At 37.1% G+C, this 22,122-nt stretch overlaps 1 protein-coding gene across 1 annotated transcript in view; it reads right to left on the bottom strand.

Annotated features, from left to right (window-relative positions):
* Positions 1-6,250: 6,250 nt before the first annotated feature.
* Positions 6,251-22,122, bottom strand: part of SLC30A7 (solute carrier family 30 member 7) — a 21,513-nt gene continuing 5,641 nt past the window's right edge. Inside the window, exons 3-11 of the mRNA XM_072420006.1 lie at positions 20,551-20,664; positions 18,090-18,177; positions 17,405-17,537; positions 16,656-16,820; positions 15,520-15,567; positions 14,908-15,043; positions 10,890-10,980; positions 10,378-10,527; positions 6,251-9,291 (exon numbers count right to left, since the gene is read on the bottom strand). Of these exons, the coding sequence (XP_072276107.1) occupies positions 9,244-9,291; positions 10,378-10,527; positions 10,890-10,980; positions 14,908-15,043; positions 15,520-15,567; positions 16,656-16,820; positions 17,405-17,537; positions 18,090-18,177; positions 20,551-20,664 (973 nt within the window). The 3' untranslated portion in view covers positions 6,251-9,243. The remainder of the gene's footprint in view (positions 9,292-10,377; positions 10,528-10,889; positions 10,981-14,907; positions 15,044-15,519; positions 15,568-16,655; positions 16,821-17,404; positions 17,538-18,089; positions 18,178-20,550; positions 20,665-22,122) is intronic.

Raw genomic sequence — 22,122 nt, 5'->3', positions numbered from 1 at the left:
AGCTCCCATTCTTAACAACATAAAACAGAACCGAAATGACAAGACTAAAATAAACTGCTCCATCCCTTAGCTTGTGGTCCTAGCCTTTTTCTTTAAAAATGTACATTTCAGAATCCTCTGAAAGTCCTCTTTTATTTTAAACTTTTTCAATTGTGGCCCAGGGAGTTTTGGGAGTAGAAATAAAATAAAGCCTGTAGTTAAGAGATTCTGAAGGCTGCCATTACTGACTTTCAATGACTTCCATGCTTTATGAGACCTGAAAAGCGAATGCAGATCAGGAGTTCTAACTTCACTCTGATTTCCTACTCTGCATGCATATTCCAGGTCAGTGACATGGCTAATAAAACCAAAAACATCCAGGTCACCTGATGGAGCACAGCAATGGTAGCCATATATTTGATTTTCAGTGCACAGCCTAGTGCCTATGCAACAGTGGCTGGTATCAGGCCTGATGCACCATACAAACCACATCAACCGTAAGAATGGCAATATTGGGAACTCTCTAACTCTATTTCCATCACCAGAAATTGATGAAAATTTCAGCACCAGAAAATTAGGAATTGTAAAGGGTGATGTGGGTGGTTGGCACAAATGTATTTGTAATTGAATGCCTGCATTTATTGTTATTCTAGGTTTTATGCTTTGGAATTGTCAAAGACTGTAATTAATTGTAGCTTCTCTAAAAAAAAAAAAAAGTTTGAGAAAAGGCAAATTAAAAAGTTATTTTGCAAATGTTTGAGAAAGTCAAAAGACAAGACATATGAGTTCCTCTTTTTAATGCTTCTCATTTTTAGGCAGTAATTTTTATATAAAACCATGGTACCTAAACATGAATAAATAAATATATATAGCAGATACTGCCATATAAGTACCGCGCGCTGACCGATTGACACCTTAACTGTATATTTACCAGAACGAAAGGGCACACGTGGGAGTTTATTTACACTTACTGTATGCTATGATAGTAAAATGATTTGAAGTCTGATGTTGCTTGAAATTAGCATTTTGCAATTTGAAAAAGAACAACTGTGTAAATCAAGTTGTGTATTACTTCCTTGCAATCTGCCGAAACGTGCCATCAGATTGTAACCTTTTTCTGAAGAACTTGTTGTTTTACCTAACATGGACTATGTATTTGAAAACACAGTGTCATTGTAAGTGTTATTATTGTGAATTCACATTTTTATCATTTTTCTGTTTGTTTTAACTTCTAAAAGTTAAAAAAGGATTAGTGTAATAATTTTCCAAAAAATAAACATATTTTTGTGACTGATGCAGTTAAGTTATTGTGATAAAAGGTCAGACCTGCCAGTAGATGTAGGTGTACAGCGCTGCATAATATGTGGCCGATATATCAATATTGCATAATAATATTTCACACCATTGTACTGTGGCAATATACAAAAATGTGTTATGGGCGTTGGTGTGCTGTGGTTCTATGGCAGCACGTTCCCTGCTAGTATCAGCGAAAAAAAACACTAATATATTGCTACAATCACAAATATACATTGGGTTGATGTACTATATTATTATAGTCTGTTGGCTTAGCAAAGCAAATTATTGCTCTGCAAGGCAATTTCACTCCACTGCCTTTTGAATGTTAAGATCAATGTCCAAACAAAATTCCATAACTTCATAGGTACTTATTAATAATCAGTATGTATATAGCGACCACATATTATGCAGCGCTGTACATTAAATAGGGGTTGTAAATGACAAACAAATACAAACAATGGCACAAGGGGAGGAGAGGACCCTGCCCAGAAGAACTTACAATCTAAGGGGTGGGTGGGTCAGCACACTGTGGGAGAGGCTTTAATAAATTGTGGAATAGGTCAAGACTTTATTGCAGCAATGTAGAATCAAAGTCTTTTGAGACTAGCTTATGAAATGATTTGCCAGTTGACGTGACTTTACAGTTGTTGGATATATTTCTATTGATGCCAGGACTAGCCTGGGGTTGTGGAGGGTTTTCTTCACTAAATTCAGTGGCATCTTCTGCAGTAAATAGGGGTTTGAGGGTTGCTAGTTTTACAGTATGTAAACATAGAAAATTCTATGGTTTTTGGTCATCCAAAGATGGTGCAGTCTAGCTTCTTTTATTTGTAGTCCAACATGTTGTCCCATCGACAAGGTTATAAGACGTTGTATCTGATGCAGATTATTTTGCATGACCCAACCTAGGTCCTAGGTTTTGAGTGTTATAAAACATCCTTGTAACTATTGTACTAATCATCTACCTTCTGCATTCTTAGGGTGTCTCTTCCAAGCACTTTTAGCACCATTGTTACTATGTAAGCTCTTCGGGGCAGAGTCCTCGAGTATCACTGTCTGTATTCGTCTGTCATTTGCAACCCCTATTTAATGTACAGTGCTGCGTAATATGTTGGCGCTATATAAATCCTGTTTATTAATAATAATAATACATTGTTGAGTGCTATTGCTGTCTGATTCATGCAGCCATGCATTCTATGGCAGATGGTGATACAAAACACCTGTAAATGTAATGATCCCTTAGATCTTGTATTCATTAAAGGGATTTTAATAAGTTTGGATCCTGAAATCCAGGCTTGTTGAGATGGGACCATGGACTTCTTTGTCTGAAGCTTTTTCTAAGACTTTTATTTTCCTTCCTTCAGTCTAAGCTTCTACCCATACAGCCATTGCTTTCCCCTCAGTTTGTTCCCTTGTATGTACAGTTAATGATTCTGCCTAGGTTGCTTGTGCTGTAGTCTGGGCATTCTTTATACCTGGACTCGTGCTTGGGCAACTGGTGCTTTATTAGCTTCTTTCTTCTCAATACAGTAGACTATGTATTCAGTTTTGTATTGGCTATGAACAATCGAGTACTCTACTAATGTGGGACAGCCATGTTAAAGAGGTAGTGTTGGGCAAATGTGATATTTAGTAATATCTCTTCCCGTGATTTGGCCTTAAGATAACATGTCATTCTTGATTAGGAATAGTATGTTTGATAGTAGATACTTTTAGACATTCTTTTACAGTTCTCATAGTTTTTCTAACCTTGTACAACCTAATTGTTCCACATCATTACAAATTTTATCAGCAAGAGTTATGCATTGCAAAATTTTGTTCCACCGATTAGATAGAATATTAGTCATTTCTGCTTTTGCTTCATAAATCAAGGAAGTCTTAAACCTGCCTTCAGGTTCTACAGGCAACTCTATTTGATGCAATCCAGCTTCATCTTGTGAAAAGGTTGTGGTTCACAGTCTTATTGTAGGGGTACTGTAGCTGTATCTTGTGTGCAATCACAGAATATGCAGAGAAGCAAGTGTCATGCAAAGCCCAACACAGTACAGTTGTATCAATAGTCTTGCAGTTCATATCAGCAGACAATCATCTGACCTGTGTATGTAACCAAAATTCAATGAAACAACTTAATTGAGTTCAAGAAACCATATATACTCAGATTTCCAAACTGCAACGTTTTCTTGTAACGTTGTAAAGTGTAAAGTTGTAAACTGTAATTTACGCCTCAGTTTTAGAAACATGATGATTTCTTTGAAGATCTATAATGCAGCCATGTGTTTGTTTTAAGGAAAGCTACAATGTGCTTACTTTGGCACAGGCAAAACGTCATAGTAATAGAGTGCCTTGCAAAAGTATTCATCCCTCTTTTGTGTTTGGCCCATTTTGTTGAATTATACTTTACAATTAAAATTGATTTTTGGAGAAGTTAACACCTTGGTGCTGGTGGGTTAATCGAAAGGTTTGTTTGCACCACATATGGTGTGTCCCATATTGGCAAAAAACTTTTTTTGTTTATGATCAGAGAACCTTCTTCCATGGGTTTAGAAAATCTGCCACATGCTGCTGGTCAAACCGTTAACATGTTTTTATAAACCAATGGGTTTTTGTCTGGCCTCTGGTCCAAAAAGCACCACTATATAAAGTGTATGGCTTAAAGTGATCATATGGACAGGTACTCCCATCACTGCTGCCAATCTTTTATAGCTCAATTAGCTTTATCATTGGTGTCTTCTTGCATCTTTCATTAATGCCCTGCTTGCTTGGTATGTGTGGTTTGGAGAGTGGCCTTGTTTTGTCAGGTTTGTAGTGGTGCAAGATTCTTTCCTTTTGCTGCAATGGATTTAATAGTGCTCAATGGATTATTCAGACTAGGCTTTTTTTTGTACAACCTACTCTTTACTTTATTACAACTTTATCTATGACCTGGTGCTCATTGGTTGGTATATTGTTTTCATTCCACTTCAACAATTTAGACTATATTGTTAGATCTATTACATAAAATCCAAATTAAAATTGATTTTAATTCCAGAATTAAATTTGGTAGTACACAGCAAGGTTTTAGTACACAGTTGGGTTACACAGCAAAGATTTAGAATCGCTAAAGGAGGATCATCAAATCCCACTAGCTAAATTGGAGGACTTGGAAAACAGGTCTAGGAAACAGAATCAGAGTGTGTGGTTCACCTGAGCATATTACTGATCTCCATGCTATGTAATCCCCATTTGGGAACCTGGTAGAGAGACTGAAGATAAAATTAGTGCACCATACTTTGGTTTAACGTGAAACCCAGTCCTGATAAAACTCAATGAAGCTGTCTGGATCATTCTTCAGCATTAGGTCTGTAAATCGGCCTTTATGTTTGATGTTCACCTAGAAAAGCAAGCGACATTCCAGTTCTTCCCTGACAATGCTTTTACCTTGTCTGACTCACTTGGGCTTTACATCTCCCTGCAGAGGTCCCACCAGCATCTCCTAAGGAAAACAAGTCCCCAGGATGGCTGCAGAGCTCTTACTTTGACACTCCGCCTATTCCTGAATAATTTCTCTTCCTTACCTGTATCACTGACTACATCAAAATTTCCACTTCTTATTATCACTGATACCCCTCACAGACTGCTGGTGAGAATCTTATCACGCCAGGTGGGACTACACTTTCTATTCACTCTTAAAACACATTTTATATGGGAGTAACCACATTTTACTTTGATCATTGATTTCTCACCTCACACATCTATCCCTTAGTCAGACCACACACCGGTTTCAGTGTATCTACCCTTATCTCCAAAGAGAAAGCAAAGTCTTTGTCCTTAAATGACTATGCTCTCTAACTCTGTTACATGTGAGGTCTTGTACTGCTATCCGCTGTGTTAAATTGTTACCAACTAGCCCAGCATATCCCCATACCTTGCTATGGAAAGCAAAAAACAGTGATGAGTTGTAAAATCATGGTTTGGCCCTCACAAGAATGCACAGAGACACTCCAATTACAAGAATTGGTTTCCCTGGACATCAGACTTTAAATCTAACCTCTGCTAATGAACTGAAATTAGATGTGCTAGACAAAATCTGAAATTGTTATATACTATACTTACAAAATCACTTATATGGTGATGTATGGGCACATAATGACAGTTGACCTAAGTATAGTGCTCCCTAGGGCCTAAATGTCATAAATATTTTGTATAAACCACAGGCTATCTATTGTGGCATACAGGATGACATTTTGTATCATGTGAGAAAATTATCACTCAATACAACACTACTATTTTGCCAGAAACCCTCTCTTTTCTGTCTTTATTTTCAATCACTATATGATTTAGGGTTAGGCATGTCTATCCTCTAGGACACCAAAAAGTCCATCCACCACACACCACTTTTTCATACTGTTCTTATCAAATACCAGCAAAGTGCAATGTTAATTATTGAACTGTCAAAAAGTATTGATAAAGGTCAGGAGAGTAGTGAAAACATGCTAGATGTTCACCGGAGATGATCATTCATCTTGGGCAACAATAATTTAGCACATGTATGCAGCTTAAGACCATACCCATGCTGGACCAAGGCTAGGTACACACACGTCAGATGATTCTCATCCAATTATCGCTTCAGGGCTAGTATTAGAAGGGAATCTGGCGTGTGTACAGCACTCGTCTGACGTAGTTCATGGATCTGTCCTGGTGGATCCACGGATGACTTCAAAACAAGTGAAAGTGAAAGAGTGCAGCGGGTGCCTCCCCGTCATTCTTCCCCTTCCCTTCTCCATAGAGCAGAACAGTGCTGTATGTACAGTGCTTGTTCATGCATCATGCAGTCTTTTTGTCGTTGAAAAGGATGTGAAAGATTCTTTCCAATGACAAAAGTCTAACATGTGTACACAGCCTAAAGATGCAAACTGCCTGGCCAAAAAATAATTTAATTACCAAAACATGGTACTAAGCAATTTTTGAAGGATAAATTTAAAGCTAGCAGACATGATTGTAAAATAGTACTGGTTCTTTTTATTTCATCATGAAGTCAGAAAGATACATTTTGTCCTGCTCCAAAAACCATTGATTGTTTTTGTACACAATTACCATTTAGATCAAGGGTGTCAAAACTCCCCGCACTGTAATTATATTTGACCCAAAAGAAAATACCACATGTCTACAAGAGCTGGCCCACAGGTAGACAGTCCATCCACCGCTAATACTACCCCATAAGTGTCCCCTCCTCTGTTGACATTCATCAGCGTCCTTCCTCGATTGTAGATATTTTTTAAATAAATATCAAGGTTGGCCCGCGACTTTGTCCAAATTTTTCATTTTGGCCCACTGTGCATTTGAGTTTGACACCCCTGCTTTAAAAGAACGGATAAGAAAAACCAGCCAACAGAAAATTGGATTACAAGATGACATCTGGTTTGATTAGCCATTTCTTTAGAACACTAATCTATCCAAAGAGAATGATGAACAAGCATGAAAAACTGCACTGGTATTTCCATTTTGTTGCTCATAATGATACAAAACTTCAAGATTTATGGGGCTGTAATTATTTGAAATTTGTTCATTATTTTACCTAGTCAGAATTACAGAATATTTTATAGTACAGGGCTAACTAACAGCCAATGACATTATTAGATTTGCATCAAGTAATTGGCAAATTGTCCAACATGCTATTTTTATCCATGTGATTTATTTCTGTGTCAAAAAATGGGACTTTAAATGAAGTGCAAAGCTCCTAGCAACCAGAAATGACTTTGTGAAATCTGATGAAATAAAATGCAACTGGTTGCTTAGAGTTCCCATACATTACATAATAGGTCTAAACATATTCTTACATATGTTGGCTTTATGTGTTTGCATTCAGTTCTGCCAAGTTCCTTTCCAGATTTCCCACAAACTAAAAAGGAGCTCATCCAGAAACAAGTTGTAATTACACCTTGTGAGCACAAAGTATACAATGGTAGTCAGCCCAAACAGAAAAAAATTAATAAATCACAACAAAAAAAGGTAAACGTATGAAGGGTAAGCTATAAAGAGTAATTTCACCTAAAAGTGATATAACTTATCTCTAGCATGTCATACACCCACATGTATAAGGCTCCAGCATTGAGGTTCTCAATACTGAATTACCACCCCTACTTACCTGACAAAGGTGACATGTTTTAAAATGTGAATTTATCTTAAATTACAGACAATACAAAGGGGTGAATCAGACATATCCATGTCTTGAAGTGATTCTGAAAGCCAAATTTGACTACAAGAACCATGCCAGTAAGTGACAAACTCGTGATATAGAAAAACTAGTATGGCCATGGGACTTTAGGGCATAATTTATTCAACAAAATGTTTTAATTTTTTATTTTTGCTGGAAGAATTATGCCTTGAACGTCCCATGACCATACTAGTTTTTCTGTATCATGTTTTTGCATAGGGGATGTGGCATTATGTACAATGATTACCTCACCTAAATACTACTAAACCAAGTGACAAACTCAGCCAGAAAGGGCAGTTTTGGGTGATTTTACCATTAATTTACCAATAAAATAACCTATTTTATTACAGATAGCTTGCTACATATGTCTACAGTTCCAACAGTATAAAAAAGTGGGAATGATGCTAAAATCATGGCACAATGGATACAAGTACCTTCCGCAGATTAGGTACAGGACAATCTCAGATATCTATGAATTCATTTCTGCCCCTTATAATCTACATATTTTGGATTACAATACATATATTAAAAGCCATAACAATTGTGGGGACTAATGGCTCACAAGCAGAATTACTTTGCACATTTGTACTTTACAATTCTGGGGTATATCTTTAGCCCTTGTGCTGAACATGAAGGAAATTCCTCCTTGTAGATCCTGGTATAAGATGAATGCGGGCTATTCCAAGCTTTCCATTATCACAGTATTGTCTGCACAGCAACAAAACCTTTCGATTCCAGACATAAAAAGTCACATAATAAAAAGGCATTATTGGGAACCAGTCCATTTTAAACAGACTATTGGACGCAACATCCCATATGATAGCTTTAATATGCCAGTTGAACCATTTTATACTGTTTTTTTTTTTTTGTTATGTTACATCCAGCTTTTCCATGATGAAGCAATAAAACTATAGTCCTCAGAGGAACATCCCAGATGGACAGATAGAATGCAGGACACAGCCAAGATGACATCAAGACATAGCATAGGGGATGCCCTATTGTGCTATGGAGCAACAGGTCTCCCAACCCTAGGGAAGGGAAAGGCACTTGGGTTTTAGCATTACTATCTAATTTCTGGGTGGGAACTCTAACTGGCAAAGAGTCACTTTGCTCATTGGCAGTCTTGCTGGTTTAGCTAATTATAACACTGTTCACATAGATCTACAAGTAGTCTGAGGAGTAAACTATGTTCCTGTTCTTTACTATAAGCAATGAAGAGGTCAGGTTTTTTTTTATTTTATGACAGAGGTTTCCCAAACATTGCACTGCATTCAGGTGTACACAGTGCAAAGGACTGCCTTTCCTGACATTGACTAAAGTTGGGCAAGTTAAAACACTTTGTGTGTGGATGCTGCATTTCATAACCAACAATGATATATGTCCTCCGCCAGAGATGCTGCATGCATTTGGTTTAAATTCAAGTCTATCCCTGGATGAAGAGTCAATAGACCTAAGGTGCATATATGTAGATCTTATGGTGTGACTGGTAAAATGGCTGTATTAAATACAGCGCAATCATTCATCAAGACTCCAGAAGAGGCACCGGGGATCTCGGACAGTGTTAAAGGCAACATCCTATATGCAGTCCATATACTGTATTAAAGTACATTTACATGGGAAATGTGGCACAAGTGGGAGACCTTCGATGCCCAAAGGCAGGCGTGTGAGACTTGGTCCCATTGGGTGCATCACTGCAGTGGCTTTATCAAAGTAGGAGCTCAGGTCCTAGTGTTAACGTCTTAACCTTTGGTCCAATATGAGGTCAGCTGACATGGTTACATTGCCGCGGAGTCTATCTGCACGTACAGTTGCCTTACACCAGCCTGCGGAAGACAAAGAATCAGGTACAAATTTATTATTATAGCAGGATTGAGTTACAGTTTACCATCCTTTCTTAACCTACACAAAGAAGTGGGATTTTTTGGTACAACCCCACAAGTTGACTTTATATAATTATTATGCGGATGGACACTTGCTTGTGTTATGCTTTTTAAATGTTATGACAAATTAAATAAAGTGTATTTTAATTATCTCAACAAACACTTAGGTGACACATAAAGAGCCTAATTTCTTCCTCTCTCTTACCTTATGTTTAATAATATAGCAAAATATGGATGTGTCTTGGTATGAAATACTTGTATGTGCACAGTGAATTCTTGCTGAGACATTAAAGTTGAGAGGCTTCACTAAAGACATAATAAATGATTTGGTAATTTGATGGTGCATGCTGGCAGCTGGCCTGGTGTTTGGAAGGCTACCTGTGCAACACATTTTACGATATGATACTTAAGTAACAGTTATGGTGGAGTGAACCACAGGGGAAAAGGAGTGGGGATTTGGAGGAAAGCTCTGTACTAGGGAATGGTTTAATATGGGAAGGAGGAGGTAATACTGACCTGTGAACTGCATACTTCTAACCCCTGGGCTCTGTGCCCTGTGTATTCCTGACCTCTGTACCCATCTTACTGTATGCAAAATGGTTGTTTTAGAAAGAATACCTAATTATGAACCATCTGTTCATTCTAAGAAGTTTATTCTAAAAACCATCAATGTTTTTTTTCTGGTTCACACACTTACTTAAATAATTGAAGCTGGAAGTCTAGCATGGCAGCCAACAAACTATCACTGATAAGCAGTGGCAGCCTTTATCTCTCCTTATAAAAGTGCTATCTGAAGCTGCCCTGTAAGTAAATAGGTCACTACAATATATCAACAGGTAAAAACTGGGTTTATTAGTTTAAATCCCCATTTGTGCCATTCTGTGCTTAAACAACTAATACGTAGTTGTTTAAACACAGTTGTACATGGATCATGCTTCCATTTTGTTTTACAAACTGAAGAAAAAAAAATTGAATACCACAAAAAAGTAAAGTATGATTTGCAGGAAGAAAATATGAGCAAGGTCCTACCTGTGTAAAAATATTATGAGTCTGACTGAGAATCCAGCGGGTATCAGCTTCAGGTCCAACTACCAGCTTCAGAGTTCCGATGTAGACATCTGTGCAGAGGGTCCAGAAATGTGGGTCATGAAGGTGGTACACACCCTGTAACTGCTGCACCTATAGGAAGAAAATTATCAAGTGTGAGCAACTCAATATAAAGAGGAGTTTTGCACTTACTAAAAAAGGAAGGTATGATTCTAAACATGAGCACCTTTTATTCAGAAGACTATATATGGCAAATTAATACTTTTTAAAAAGTGTATCTGCAATTGCCCACATTTTTCAAATGTATCTGCACGTGCCCACCAACAAACAATATGCCAACTCTAGATTAACTTGCAAAGAACAGGATATGGAAATGTTCTACTGAATTTTACTTTACTTGTACTACTAAGATTGAGGAAGGGAAATTGGATGTTATCTGCTTTGTCAGGATTGTCATGGTAAAAGAAAAAGTCAATGGGAGTACCTATACATACCCTCTGGTAACACTCAGGGAGAACATAGTCCAAACTGGGAGGAGTCCTTTGCATCAGGATACCAATTGACTGTTTGAGTAATGGTATAACGCTACAAGAATAAACAAAAAAGGTACCACTGTTAATGATTAGTTATTGCTGGGCAGAATATAAAACATGAATAAAGTGGAAATATTTTCCTAAAAATAATTCCCCTATTTCCACAAACTCCTGTCTACTGTAATTTGGGGCAGCACGGTTGGCTCAGTGGCTAGCACTCTTGCCTTTGCAGTGCTAGGTCCCAGTTCTTTTCATGGTGCAGAAAACAAGAACTTGTCAACCAGAACATTGCCACATGTAGCCCTGCCCACTGCTTTCTGGATTGCCTGCCAGGGGTCATGTTAGACATGAAAGAAGGAAGATTTGACTTATTTAGGATAGGTAAAGGAAGTTTCTCTTTAAGAGGCTTGTGCATAACAGGATCTAAGTCTTGTACTTGGATTGTCACACAGTACCCTCTTGTTTTATCTTAAGAGCCACTCATAGGTGATGAAGAATTTAGGTTTGGTGAAGAAACAACCAAGGACAGCTTTTGGGTGGATGTTAATTTACAGCCACAGGAAACCCGTTCAAATAATAAAAAAAATAAAAAAAACAGATGTGACACAGATGACAAAGCTATACGATGACAACAAGTCGTGTGCACATAATGAGCTGTGGTGACTGCAGATACCACAACACATGCATAAAAGAGAACAAAATTTATGTGTCCTAAAATACAGTCAGATGTTGTGCTAAAAAAAAAATATAAGAAGGGAACAGATGACAGACCACAAAGCTGGTGTGGAGGTGTGGAAATACCCATTAAGGCCCTGTAATTTAATAACTCACCTCGTTTACCATTCTTTGAATTAAACCCTCATACACAACATGTTATTAGTTTATCTACAACTATTTTAGTTGTGCATGTATATACGTATATACCAGGACATTTCATCCAAAAGTTACATTCTGAAAGTAAATACTATGCAAAGGAAATGAGCCAGATTTCAGAGCAGATCTGATTTAACTACAAGAAAACAAGAATTTAGAACGTGTTTAAAATGGTTACAACTTTCAGTACAATATAATAAAATTTTACTTCTACAGATGAGACTTTTGTTACAGTCATGGATACAAGACGTGAACAGTTTCAGAGATTTCATTTTCCTAACTATAAGGTCATGACACTCAATTTAGCCGTTTCATTATGACCAAATGTGTGCACTCCACCTACTTCTGTCCTTTGTCCTGTGACTCTCGGACATTCTTTTAAAGCAATCCAGGTATATTAATGTATTTTCCCCATACAGGTAGTCCCCGAGTTAAGGGCATCTGACATACGAACGACTCATACATAACAATACAAACGGGGCTCTCCTGCTTGCTCGTGTGCAGAACAGGAGATGGGGGGGTTGGTTTGCATGACTTGAATGAAGAAATATTTTGCCAAACACAGCTGAGGTTGTGGCTGATTTTAAGGACTGGGCTCTTCTACAAACACCTTTAGGTCTTTAATGATCAAGACACACTCTGCAGCTGTTTATTTGTACATATCAAAGCACAGCTTGCTCCAGAAGGTAATGAATGTCAAAGTGTTTTGTTTTTTTTTTTGTGATTAATTCACAGTGAGGATTTTTTACAGTAACTGACACCACACTGCCTAATATGTTGAGACAAACATCTGTCCTAACTGCATTTATTAAAATAATGTACCAGTCCCGACTTAATACAAATTCAATTTAAGAACAAACCTATAGTCCCTATCACATATGTAACCCGAGGACTACCTGTATATATATTGGAGGGTGTATTATAGATCATTATAGACCCTTTAGGTGAAGGGCCCATAGATTTGCACAATTACAAACATTGTCACTATCCATTTGCTGTGTGGCTTGGATCATATTTACTGCTAACGAAAGGGTGCTGTAATGCTTCTTTTTTCCCTTCTATGGTTCTTTGAAGGCCTTGAAGCTGATAATGAAAGGTTATTCTATAAATGGAAGAAATCTCACTTTGTGACAAAGTAATAGGCACAACATTTGTAATTAGGTCAATGACTTCTTGACCATGACAGGTAGAGAAAACTTTTAACATCTTTAGAACAACTTCCTCATCAGAGGTTTTGTTTCTTCTTCCTGGGTCTTTCACCACATTGTTCTAAGGAATGATTTCAAAATCAATAGCTGTGGTCCACCATTTGTAAGAATTAGTGGTAACAAAGCACTATCACTCCCAAGCAGTAGAATTAGGAAATACATAAAATGATAATCATGTGAAACTAAATCAGATATAAGTATGTGCAGTGGTATTTCAATAAATGTAACTATTAGCCATTGGCATTTGCCTTTAAAATGCATTGACACACACATAATACCATTTGTCATCTGGCAGAAGCTAATGACGTACAATTTGGAAAAAAGGCATTGCAGCAATGGGGTGGGAGAAATAATTTATCCCGATAAGGCTAGGTTTTTGCTTTGCTTTAACTGGGAAACCTTCTCTAAAGCTACGTACACACTTCCAATTATTATCGTTGGTAAACGAACGATCCTGCACGATATCTGCGAACGATCGTATAGCACCGATCCTGTACCTACAGATAACGACACGATCGTTCGTAGATATTGTACACACAAAAGATGCGATCGTTTGAACGATACAGGAAGTTACTTGCACCACAGGAAGTGAGCGAACGTTCGTTCATCACGCATGCTCAGACCATGGACGATCAATGAACGATCGTACACACGAACGATGGTCAACGATCGTCGTCCAATCCGATCCGCCGGACCGGTCGTTCATTTCCAACGACTTTCCTCGTTCGTCGGCGTCGTTGGTTACTTTTTTTACGAACGATTTTTGCCCAATCGATCGTTCGTCGTTCATTTTGAACGATAAAAATTGGAAGTGTGTACGCAGCTTTACACTGCACTAGTGAATGTTTACTCTGAAGGTAAAGATTATAGAGACTTCAGAAAAAGAGATAAAAAAGGAATTCTTATCTGACTTGCCAAAATTTGGATAAGCTTAAATAGCATTAACAACTTAGTGCCAAAATAATGATCACAGCCTTCAGTATATTATAATTAAAGTTGCAAGCACCCCCCACGCCCCATAATAATTATAACAGTTCTCACCATTGTGATGGGCAACTACAGAACAAAATGACTACTTTTTTTTCTTTCTCCTCAATTATTTTTATAACCCTAACCCTTATCTCAGCAATAAAATGACAGTACATTGATGTCATGCTTGAAAAGTAGCATGTTGGTGAGTCATTAGAAAAAAACTGCTTCTAAAAACAGAATATCTACATTACTACACTAATAGTGGCTACTTAAACCAGTTAAACTGAAAAGATACGTAGTGACCACATTAATACTTATAGTGCTCCCCACCACACTGTAAACTACATCCCATGAGGATGAGGCCTTTGTCTTATAGACAGCCTCAGGTACGTTCACTCTTGACTTTTTTCTGTCCATTTAGATAGGTTACCCCATTGGGAATCGGATTCACTGTTTGGTTAGAATGTGCGTAACTTTCAGTTAACCCTAAAATAGATGAATATGTGAAACTAACAATCTTTGGTTTTGAAGGTGTTATTTTATCAACTGGCTTTATGTATAAATTAAGCAGGGGAGGGTTTTTACTTTTTGCAGTGTATGGCTAGTTGTCTATGCCCTGTATGCTCTGTATATGGAAGGTATTAGCTGATTGTGCAAACCACTACTTTTCTTTTCAGTTTGAATGGTGTAAGCAGTGACACAGGAGATTTTTTTTGAGGTTGGTAGGAACTCCAGAAAGAATGGCCTTGGGGTTGGCTCTGGGGCTTATCTTTAGTTCCACATATTCAATATGAAGGTATCTGGTTTTGGCAAAGTTATGGTTAACCACTATTATTACAGCCACCAAATTATTAGAGTATTACATTAGCATAAGGAAAAGGCTTTTATATCTTCAGAGAACTAAGCTGAATACACTTTTTCCTTACCTGACAAAAATAAGCAAAGCAATAAGCATTGAGCATATAGGATCTGCAATCATCCATCCGTAGTGCTGCATTAGGAGAGTAGAGATAATGACACCAACGCTACCAAGCGTGTCTGCGACAATGTGCAAAAATACACCTGAAATATAAAAATAAATAAATATATATATATAAACTGTACCTTAAACTTTTACTCTAGTCAAGTACTTTTCAACATCGACAAAAAACATGTGATGGAAATCCCATTACTTTAATAATCTTTGAGAATTTATAATCCAGAACATCCCAACTGTTAGCCAAAAAATACTACCAAATAATACTTGCTATGCTATGCTGCCACCTGCTGGTAACAGACTAAACATTCTAAACCATGGAACTCCAGCAATCAGGCAATCAATCAGACATGGATAACCAAGGATTGTCAGTTGACTGTGTTTGCATTCAGATCTTTGATTTTTTGACTTTTTAGTTCCTTCTGTTGAACCTCACTATATATACTAAGCTCTGGTTGGTACGGAAACTGTCAATTAAACCTTGTACATTGTACACAGCTGGTTTGCCATGTCTGTGTTAGAATGATCCAACATATCACATGAGGGTAAAGCTAACACCAACCTTCTAAAATCTGCTTGCTGGACCCTTTTGTTTCCTCAGGAGGTTCATCTGGAAATAGAAAACACATATAGATTGTTAAATATTTTATAGCACAGGAAAATTTGAACCTTCAGTTGTACTAATGTGAGAATATCAGACGTCTTATAAAGAACTTATTGTACAATTAGGCACTACTGATCCAATTTTACAAGGCAATCTCAAACACTGATAAACATGCACATGGGACAATGCATCTAAAGATCATCCTAGCAACAAGCTTCATGTTCTATTCTGGTAGCAATTATGAATAAATGGTACCAAAAAAAAATCAAATATATTGGGAAAAAGTATGAGTGATAGTTAATTAGGCAGGATTCACAATAAAATGCTGCAATCTACACAGTAAAATGCATATTTTAGCAAGTCCAAAACAATGTACAGATCAGAAAGAAAAAAAACTGAAATGTTTTTAAAAAGTGCACTTTATTAAAGCAAACCATCTTTACCTTAATTCATTTCAGAGGTAATAATTCTATAGTCATGTGTATACCTAGGCTGCCCCCATGCTACTTTTCTCCACAGCCACCCTCTCTAACTACATTGAGATCCAGAAGATGCTCTTCTGAGATCCATGAACATGCAGCCTGTAGCTGCGAAAAAAGTTGGTTCTTTTTGCAGAAACACAGCAGGGCTTAGTGGGGGGTCATGCCTAAAAAACTAAGGGGGACAAAAGAAGATACAGGCATGCTGTGATCCACATAGCAGCCTTCATTTCATATCTACAGTACAGGGACAAATGCTGAACAGCTAGGCTCTAATTCTGTCCTTGGCATTTGCAGTCAAACTTTCAGGTTCACCATGTATATTACAAAAAAACAGGAGGTAGACAATAAGAGTGAGTAATAAAGAAACCATTCTACAAATTGCACACTGTTGCACTGTGCTGTGCGATTTACCCATACCATTATAATGTACTTTTGCTTTGCATAGTACATAAAGATTTTAATTGCTATATTGCAGGTAAAGATATGGCACCATACATGTTGAATTGTGCCAAAAGCAAAGCGGCTATTATCTAAAAAATGGTTAATTATCTTAAAAATTTAAAACTGCCCTATGTTCTCCAAATTCAGTGAACCTAAATACATTCAGCATACCATTACAGGAGTCAAAACGGTGCCCATGTTTATGGCTGTGTTCATGCCCATGGTCGCTTCCATGGCTATGTCCATGACCTCCACCATGGCTATGCCCATGACCTTCACTATGGCTGTGTCCATGGCTTAAGGTGCCATTAAATGATGAATGGCTGTGTCCGTGGCCTGGAAAAGAAAAATGGAGATTTGAATCAGTTATAATAATATAACTATATATATAATATAATTTTATATATAAATACACAAGTTGTATGAAGTCATGTAGTAAAGCACAAAAAGAAATGCCTCAATCTTTCGAATATGAAATCCAATTTTAAAGACTATAATCTACTAATAACTGCTGCTGCTCAGAGAATCCACTCGCAACCAAGCTCCTCACATTCCTCTGGCTCCATACATATATACAAACAGATCCACAAGTGAAAGAATAATACAAGGGCTTATTAAGTTAGGACATAACAGCAATCAAATGTGCCTTACTGGGTTTCCTGCTACTGGGCTTGATCATAAGACCAGACACTTAAGAAACCCTGCAAAGTGTAATAATTCAGAGAGTGCATTTGAATAGTACAATTAGCATTTACTGCTTATTACACACATTCTACCTTTTAGTACTCTAACCCAAAAATATTTCACCCATTTCTTTTCTGCGGTCTTCCTTCCAATGTTAACAACAAATTGTTAACCTAAAGCTGCTAGCTAATGCAAAGCTGGTTGTGTCAAATATTTCATAAAATGGTAATTCTTACCTCCGTCATGAGAATGACCATGGTGATTTCCTCCATGTTGAAAGACAAATATTCCAATCAGATTCACCAAGAACCCCAGGACAGACACTGGAAGCAGCCGCTCATGATGGACCTCTGGGGTGTCCAAAGCACGCTAAAAAAAAAAAGCATTTATATTACACTTTAAAAACTATCCATGACAATTTAAAGGAGGCACTCAAAGTAAAGGTAAATTAAAGTATAGGTAAACTGAATTGTAAACGGACTTGGAGAGCAGTATCGTAAAAGACCTTTGTTTGTAAAGACGAAGCATCCACTGCAACTATCTGCATAATAATGTAATATTAGTTTAGAAACAAAACCCACTACAAGAAAAATTCTTATACAAAAAAGGCAATCACCATAGAATCCTGACATCAGAAAAGTGATAGGCATGTAAGTTTCTTTTGGTATCTTTTTGACCAGTTTGGGTAGCACTTTTCTGATCTGCTCAGTCATATGATAAAAATCACAAAAAAGGAAAAGGAATTAGGAGCCTGAAATTGAGCTTTAAGTAATTAATACATCACAGAATGCCATGCAATGTCTCTCTGCATTAACAACAGATGTTAAGCAACAGCCACAGAAAACGATAAAGCAATTTTCTGTTTGTAGTGCACATCGCTCATTTTAGTAGCTAATAACTGGTAGTCTGAAGACAACATACCTCTACTCCTTCTGAAAAGATGAAAAATGCTGTGAAGATGAGGAACAGACCATTCACAAAACCTGCCAGGACCTCTGCCCGGACAAACCTGGAAAAAGACATAGGAGGTAATAAACACTGCCAGACACAGATCCACTATACTGTGTACTAAACACTGTCATAAAGATAAATGTAGAAAAACATTTCATATTAAAACATTAGGATCCATATACTACAGACTTATTAGCATGGTAACTTAGCACTCAGCCTTGTGAACAAGGTGAAGTTGTGCTGACAATCATTTGCAAACAAAATGCTGATTGGGTATTCAAAGTCAGCACAGTGCACTTTATTTACTAATAGTAGAAATCACTATGCAATGCGCACAAACACTTCTAAGAAAAAATAAAAATAAACCCTGTTGATCTTCCAATAGAAAACCTTTTGAGTAAAATTAAAATGAAGCCCTAACTCATTCATCTCTATTAGGCCAGGGCCATTACAAATCTTCGGTATTCTCCTACAATAGACACAGAACAGGATAAGAAAATTGTAGCAGGATCTTAACCAACATATAAATATCCTGTTTCCACTGCAAGGATTTTCAAATATTTGCACAAATATCCCCCAGCAGGCTGCTCTCCTCCCATTAGTGCCTACGACAAACTATGGTGCAATTAAAATAATCTACAAATGTTCCAAGTGTAATACATTAAAAAACACACACACCCAAGACTGCTGCAACTTGTATTTAATTAAAACTACATAAATAGGAGCTTTAAATAAAGCAAAATGCAGTATATCTACCAAGCATAGTATCACTGCCTGTATAAGATTTCATGATTTAGGTATACAGATATTGTTTCCTGACATTTAAAATGCAACAATAAATACAGGACAGTCTCACTGGCTTGAGTAATACACACGGCATTAAGACACTGCATTTGCCCATTTTCTAAGACACAGCATGTCCTATTGGGCTGGGTTTTCTTTGCATTCTGCAGTAAATATGTTTAACATCTGTATATAGCACAAAAACAAATTTTCTCTGTAGTAATATCTGTACTGTAGCCTAGCACAGGTGAATGAGTCAAGTAATAATAGTGTTTTCTTAAAGTCTGCCAGGAGTAGCCATGATCTTGCGGTAGATAAAACACTATATGTATTTATTAGCTGTGATGGCCTGTGGAGGAATATAATAATTCCCAAGGACATTCATTTTGCTTGTGTAATAAACATGTCTGCTCCTAAAAAACTATGCTGGAAATTAAAGTGAAAAAAGTATGAATGGCTAATTGGAATGGAAATCCTGGTATCTTAGGATGGAAACAAATAAGTCGGCAATCGAATTTAGGTGGCAAAATTGTGTGCCAACAACTTTATGAGCAGCTGACATAGCCAAAATAGTAATAAAGCTGCACAAGAAGGTATAGCATATCATAACAACAGGTTGTCGTGGGACCTTCAATAGGCCAAACCAAACTTTTATAACAAAACTTCTTCTCACCCCAGTCTAGAGAGCGGAGATGAAGTAAACATACATTTAGAATGGTAGCAGTTTGTTCCTGTAGTGATATGACACATTACAAAGTTTTAGCCACAACTTTTCACGGCCGAAGGTGAATTATGGAAGCAGATAGGTTCTGTAGTTGAATTTGTATTTAAGTTGGAATAGGTACATTTTTTAGGTAAATGCAACTTGGATAGATGTTTGTCTTAACATATTATTTATTTTTTATACTTAACTTTGTAAATGTTAAAACAGCTGTACAACCTTAAACAATCTTGGTAGAAGATGGACTTGTTGGAATGGATGGGACTTGGTAATAGACTGTCAGAGTTTGATTCTGCTGCTGGAGTCAGTTTCTTAACGTAAGCATCAAGGGAGGTTTGCACAGCTTTTCTTTTTTGCATCATAAATAGCCCTGTAGCATCCTAGGCCTCCAGTAATTGTACAGTAAACTTTGGTGAACCTCTCAGTATCAGGATCTTGCTACTTTGCTGTTTCTACATCAATGAGTATGATGTAAAGTACTACACAATGCATAGTACAGTCTCTATTCGTAAGTACGAGTTGTATATACAACCAAAAAACAAGTTAGACAACCAAAAAAGACCTCATTGAATGTAATTAAAAGTATCACGTCACTGTGTCTTTAGGGGAGTAAAAATGAGTTTTAGGTCAGCGGTCAGTTAGAGGACTGTGGGCTAACTGATGGTTAATATCCTGAAGATTTAAGGTATTCTGTTAAAAGCCATTAATGTGTTGGTTTTTTTTCACCCAATGGTTCAAAGAACTCTGAGCCATTCGCATTAGCTTCAGTTGCTGTGCAAAGTAACACACAAGCATATCCCTGACAACTTGTGTAGAAACCAGCAATAGTGTGGTTTTTGAGAAAAATCTCCAACATAAATGACAAGCGCATACACATGCCAGGGATTTATTCATCCAAAACGCTACACATGGTTACATATTTCTTACCCATAAGAGAAAGCTTCATTTGTTTTCCACCTGGATATTACAGAAGCAGCTAAGCCAGCTAACAACGCTGTACAATCGAAAAACATATGGAAGGAATCGGAGATCAGGCCCAAGCTGGAAGGGACAGAAAAGAAAACAGTTATTACTAAAATATCACAGACAGATCCTTGTATAGAAGTATATTCCTTTCAACATTTTATTTACATATAAAGGAAATCAGCTTTACAGTAATTGTACCAGAGTGTGGTATTCTGAGGAGCTTGTGTCTATACAGAAATATTAATTACACATATACACAAAACATATCTGATTAAATGGGCTAAACTTTCCACCTGACAGCACTATATAATAGCTATGATTCTCACAATGCAGATTTATAGTTCTGCCAACCGAATAAGAAGACAATGCACCCACTGTGTGTTGGATATCTAATGTCAACATGAGGGCTGTGCCCAATATTAAACAAAATAAAAAATATGGAATATCAAGACGTAAAAACACAACACAGACTATTACTGAGAAAAAAAAATATATGGTTTTATTTATTTAACTTGCACATCTTTAAGGATTTAACCATAAAAATAGGAATAGCTCTCTACAAAGCAGAAAAGGATTATTATTCTATAAAAACACTAAACAGCCGTGCATTTTCCTTCCATAATACTGCCACAATCGCTGAGCTGTACATCCCCAGTGCCACAGTCACATTCTAGATTGATTTTGTGAGCCATTAAGGCCGGTCACACAATATCTACCTCTGCTTATCTCTTATCACCCTGACAGCCTTGAAGCCAAACACAAACTCACATTTCTTTCCAAATGCATTTTCCCACAAGGCATTTGAGCTTCAAGCAGATCAGCTGTCCCTACATGCTGGGAATCCCTATGTTCTCGGATATTTATTTTTTAATTTAAATTATTTCTTATGCTGTAACTCTACACATATTTAATCAACAACTCACACACCAACACCATTAGTACAATAAATAGATGTAGTGAGGGAAAACTCTGTAATGATGAAATTAAACAAAGAACATTGGAAGGTATAGAATACAACATCTGGGTTTCTGGACTGTGCTGCTAAGAAAAAAAAATTGTCAACACTACCAAGTTCTGTCAATGTGGCACCCCTCTGTAAGACATACGTCATCTAGGATTAAAGTCACACACAATAAGCAGACACTTATTAATATTTCCGTTACCCACATATATCTCAACTAAACACTGCATTGCATAGAAGTGTCAAAAAGTTTTAGGTTCTATAAAATTTAGGCCTGTCCTGTCTAACAGGGAGCCGATTAGACCTTATTTTGTTGGCAGAGAGGTACCAGCTACAGCCTATGCAGAATCGCAGTGGGGTGCCAACAGCCAATAGGGTATGTCTATCCTAGCAGCCAACCAATGGGTGCAAGAGGAAACCTAGTAGAAAGCTATTGCTTGAACAGTGCCATCTTCTGGTCAAAAGACCAAAACTACAACAGTTATTTTCTCCGAACAAAGGTACCTTAACTTTTGTTCATATTCAGGTTATATAGGTGTCTTGTTTCATCTAAAGTCTAATTAAAAAAAAAA

Source organism: Pyxicephalus adspersus, chromosome 8 (assembly GCF_032062135.1).
Source record: "Pyxicephalus adspersus chromosome 8, UCB_Pads_2.0, whole genome shotgun sequence".
Classification (NCBI taxonomy): Eukaryota; Metazoa; Chordata; class Amphibia; order Anura; family Pyxicephalidae; genus Pyxicephalus; species Pyxicephalus adspersus.
This window is presented reverse-complemented; position numbering and strand designations above follow the sequence as displayed.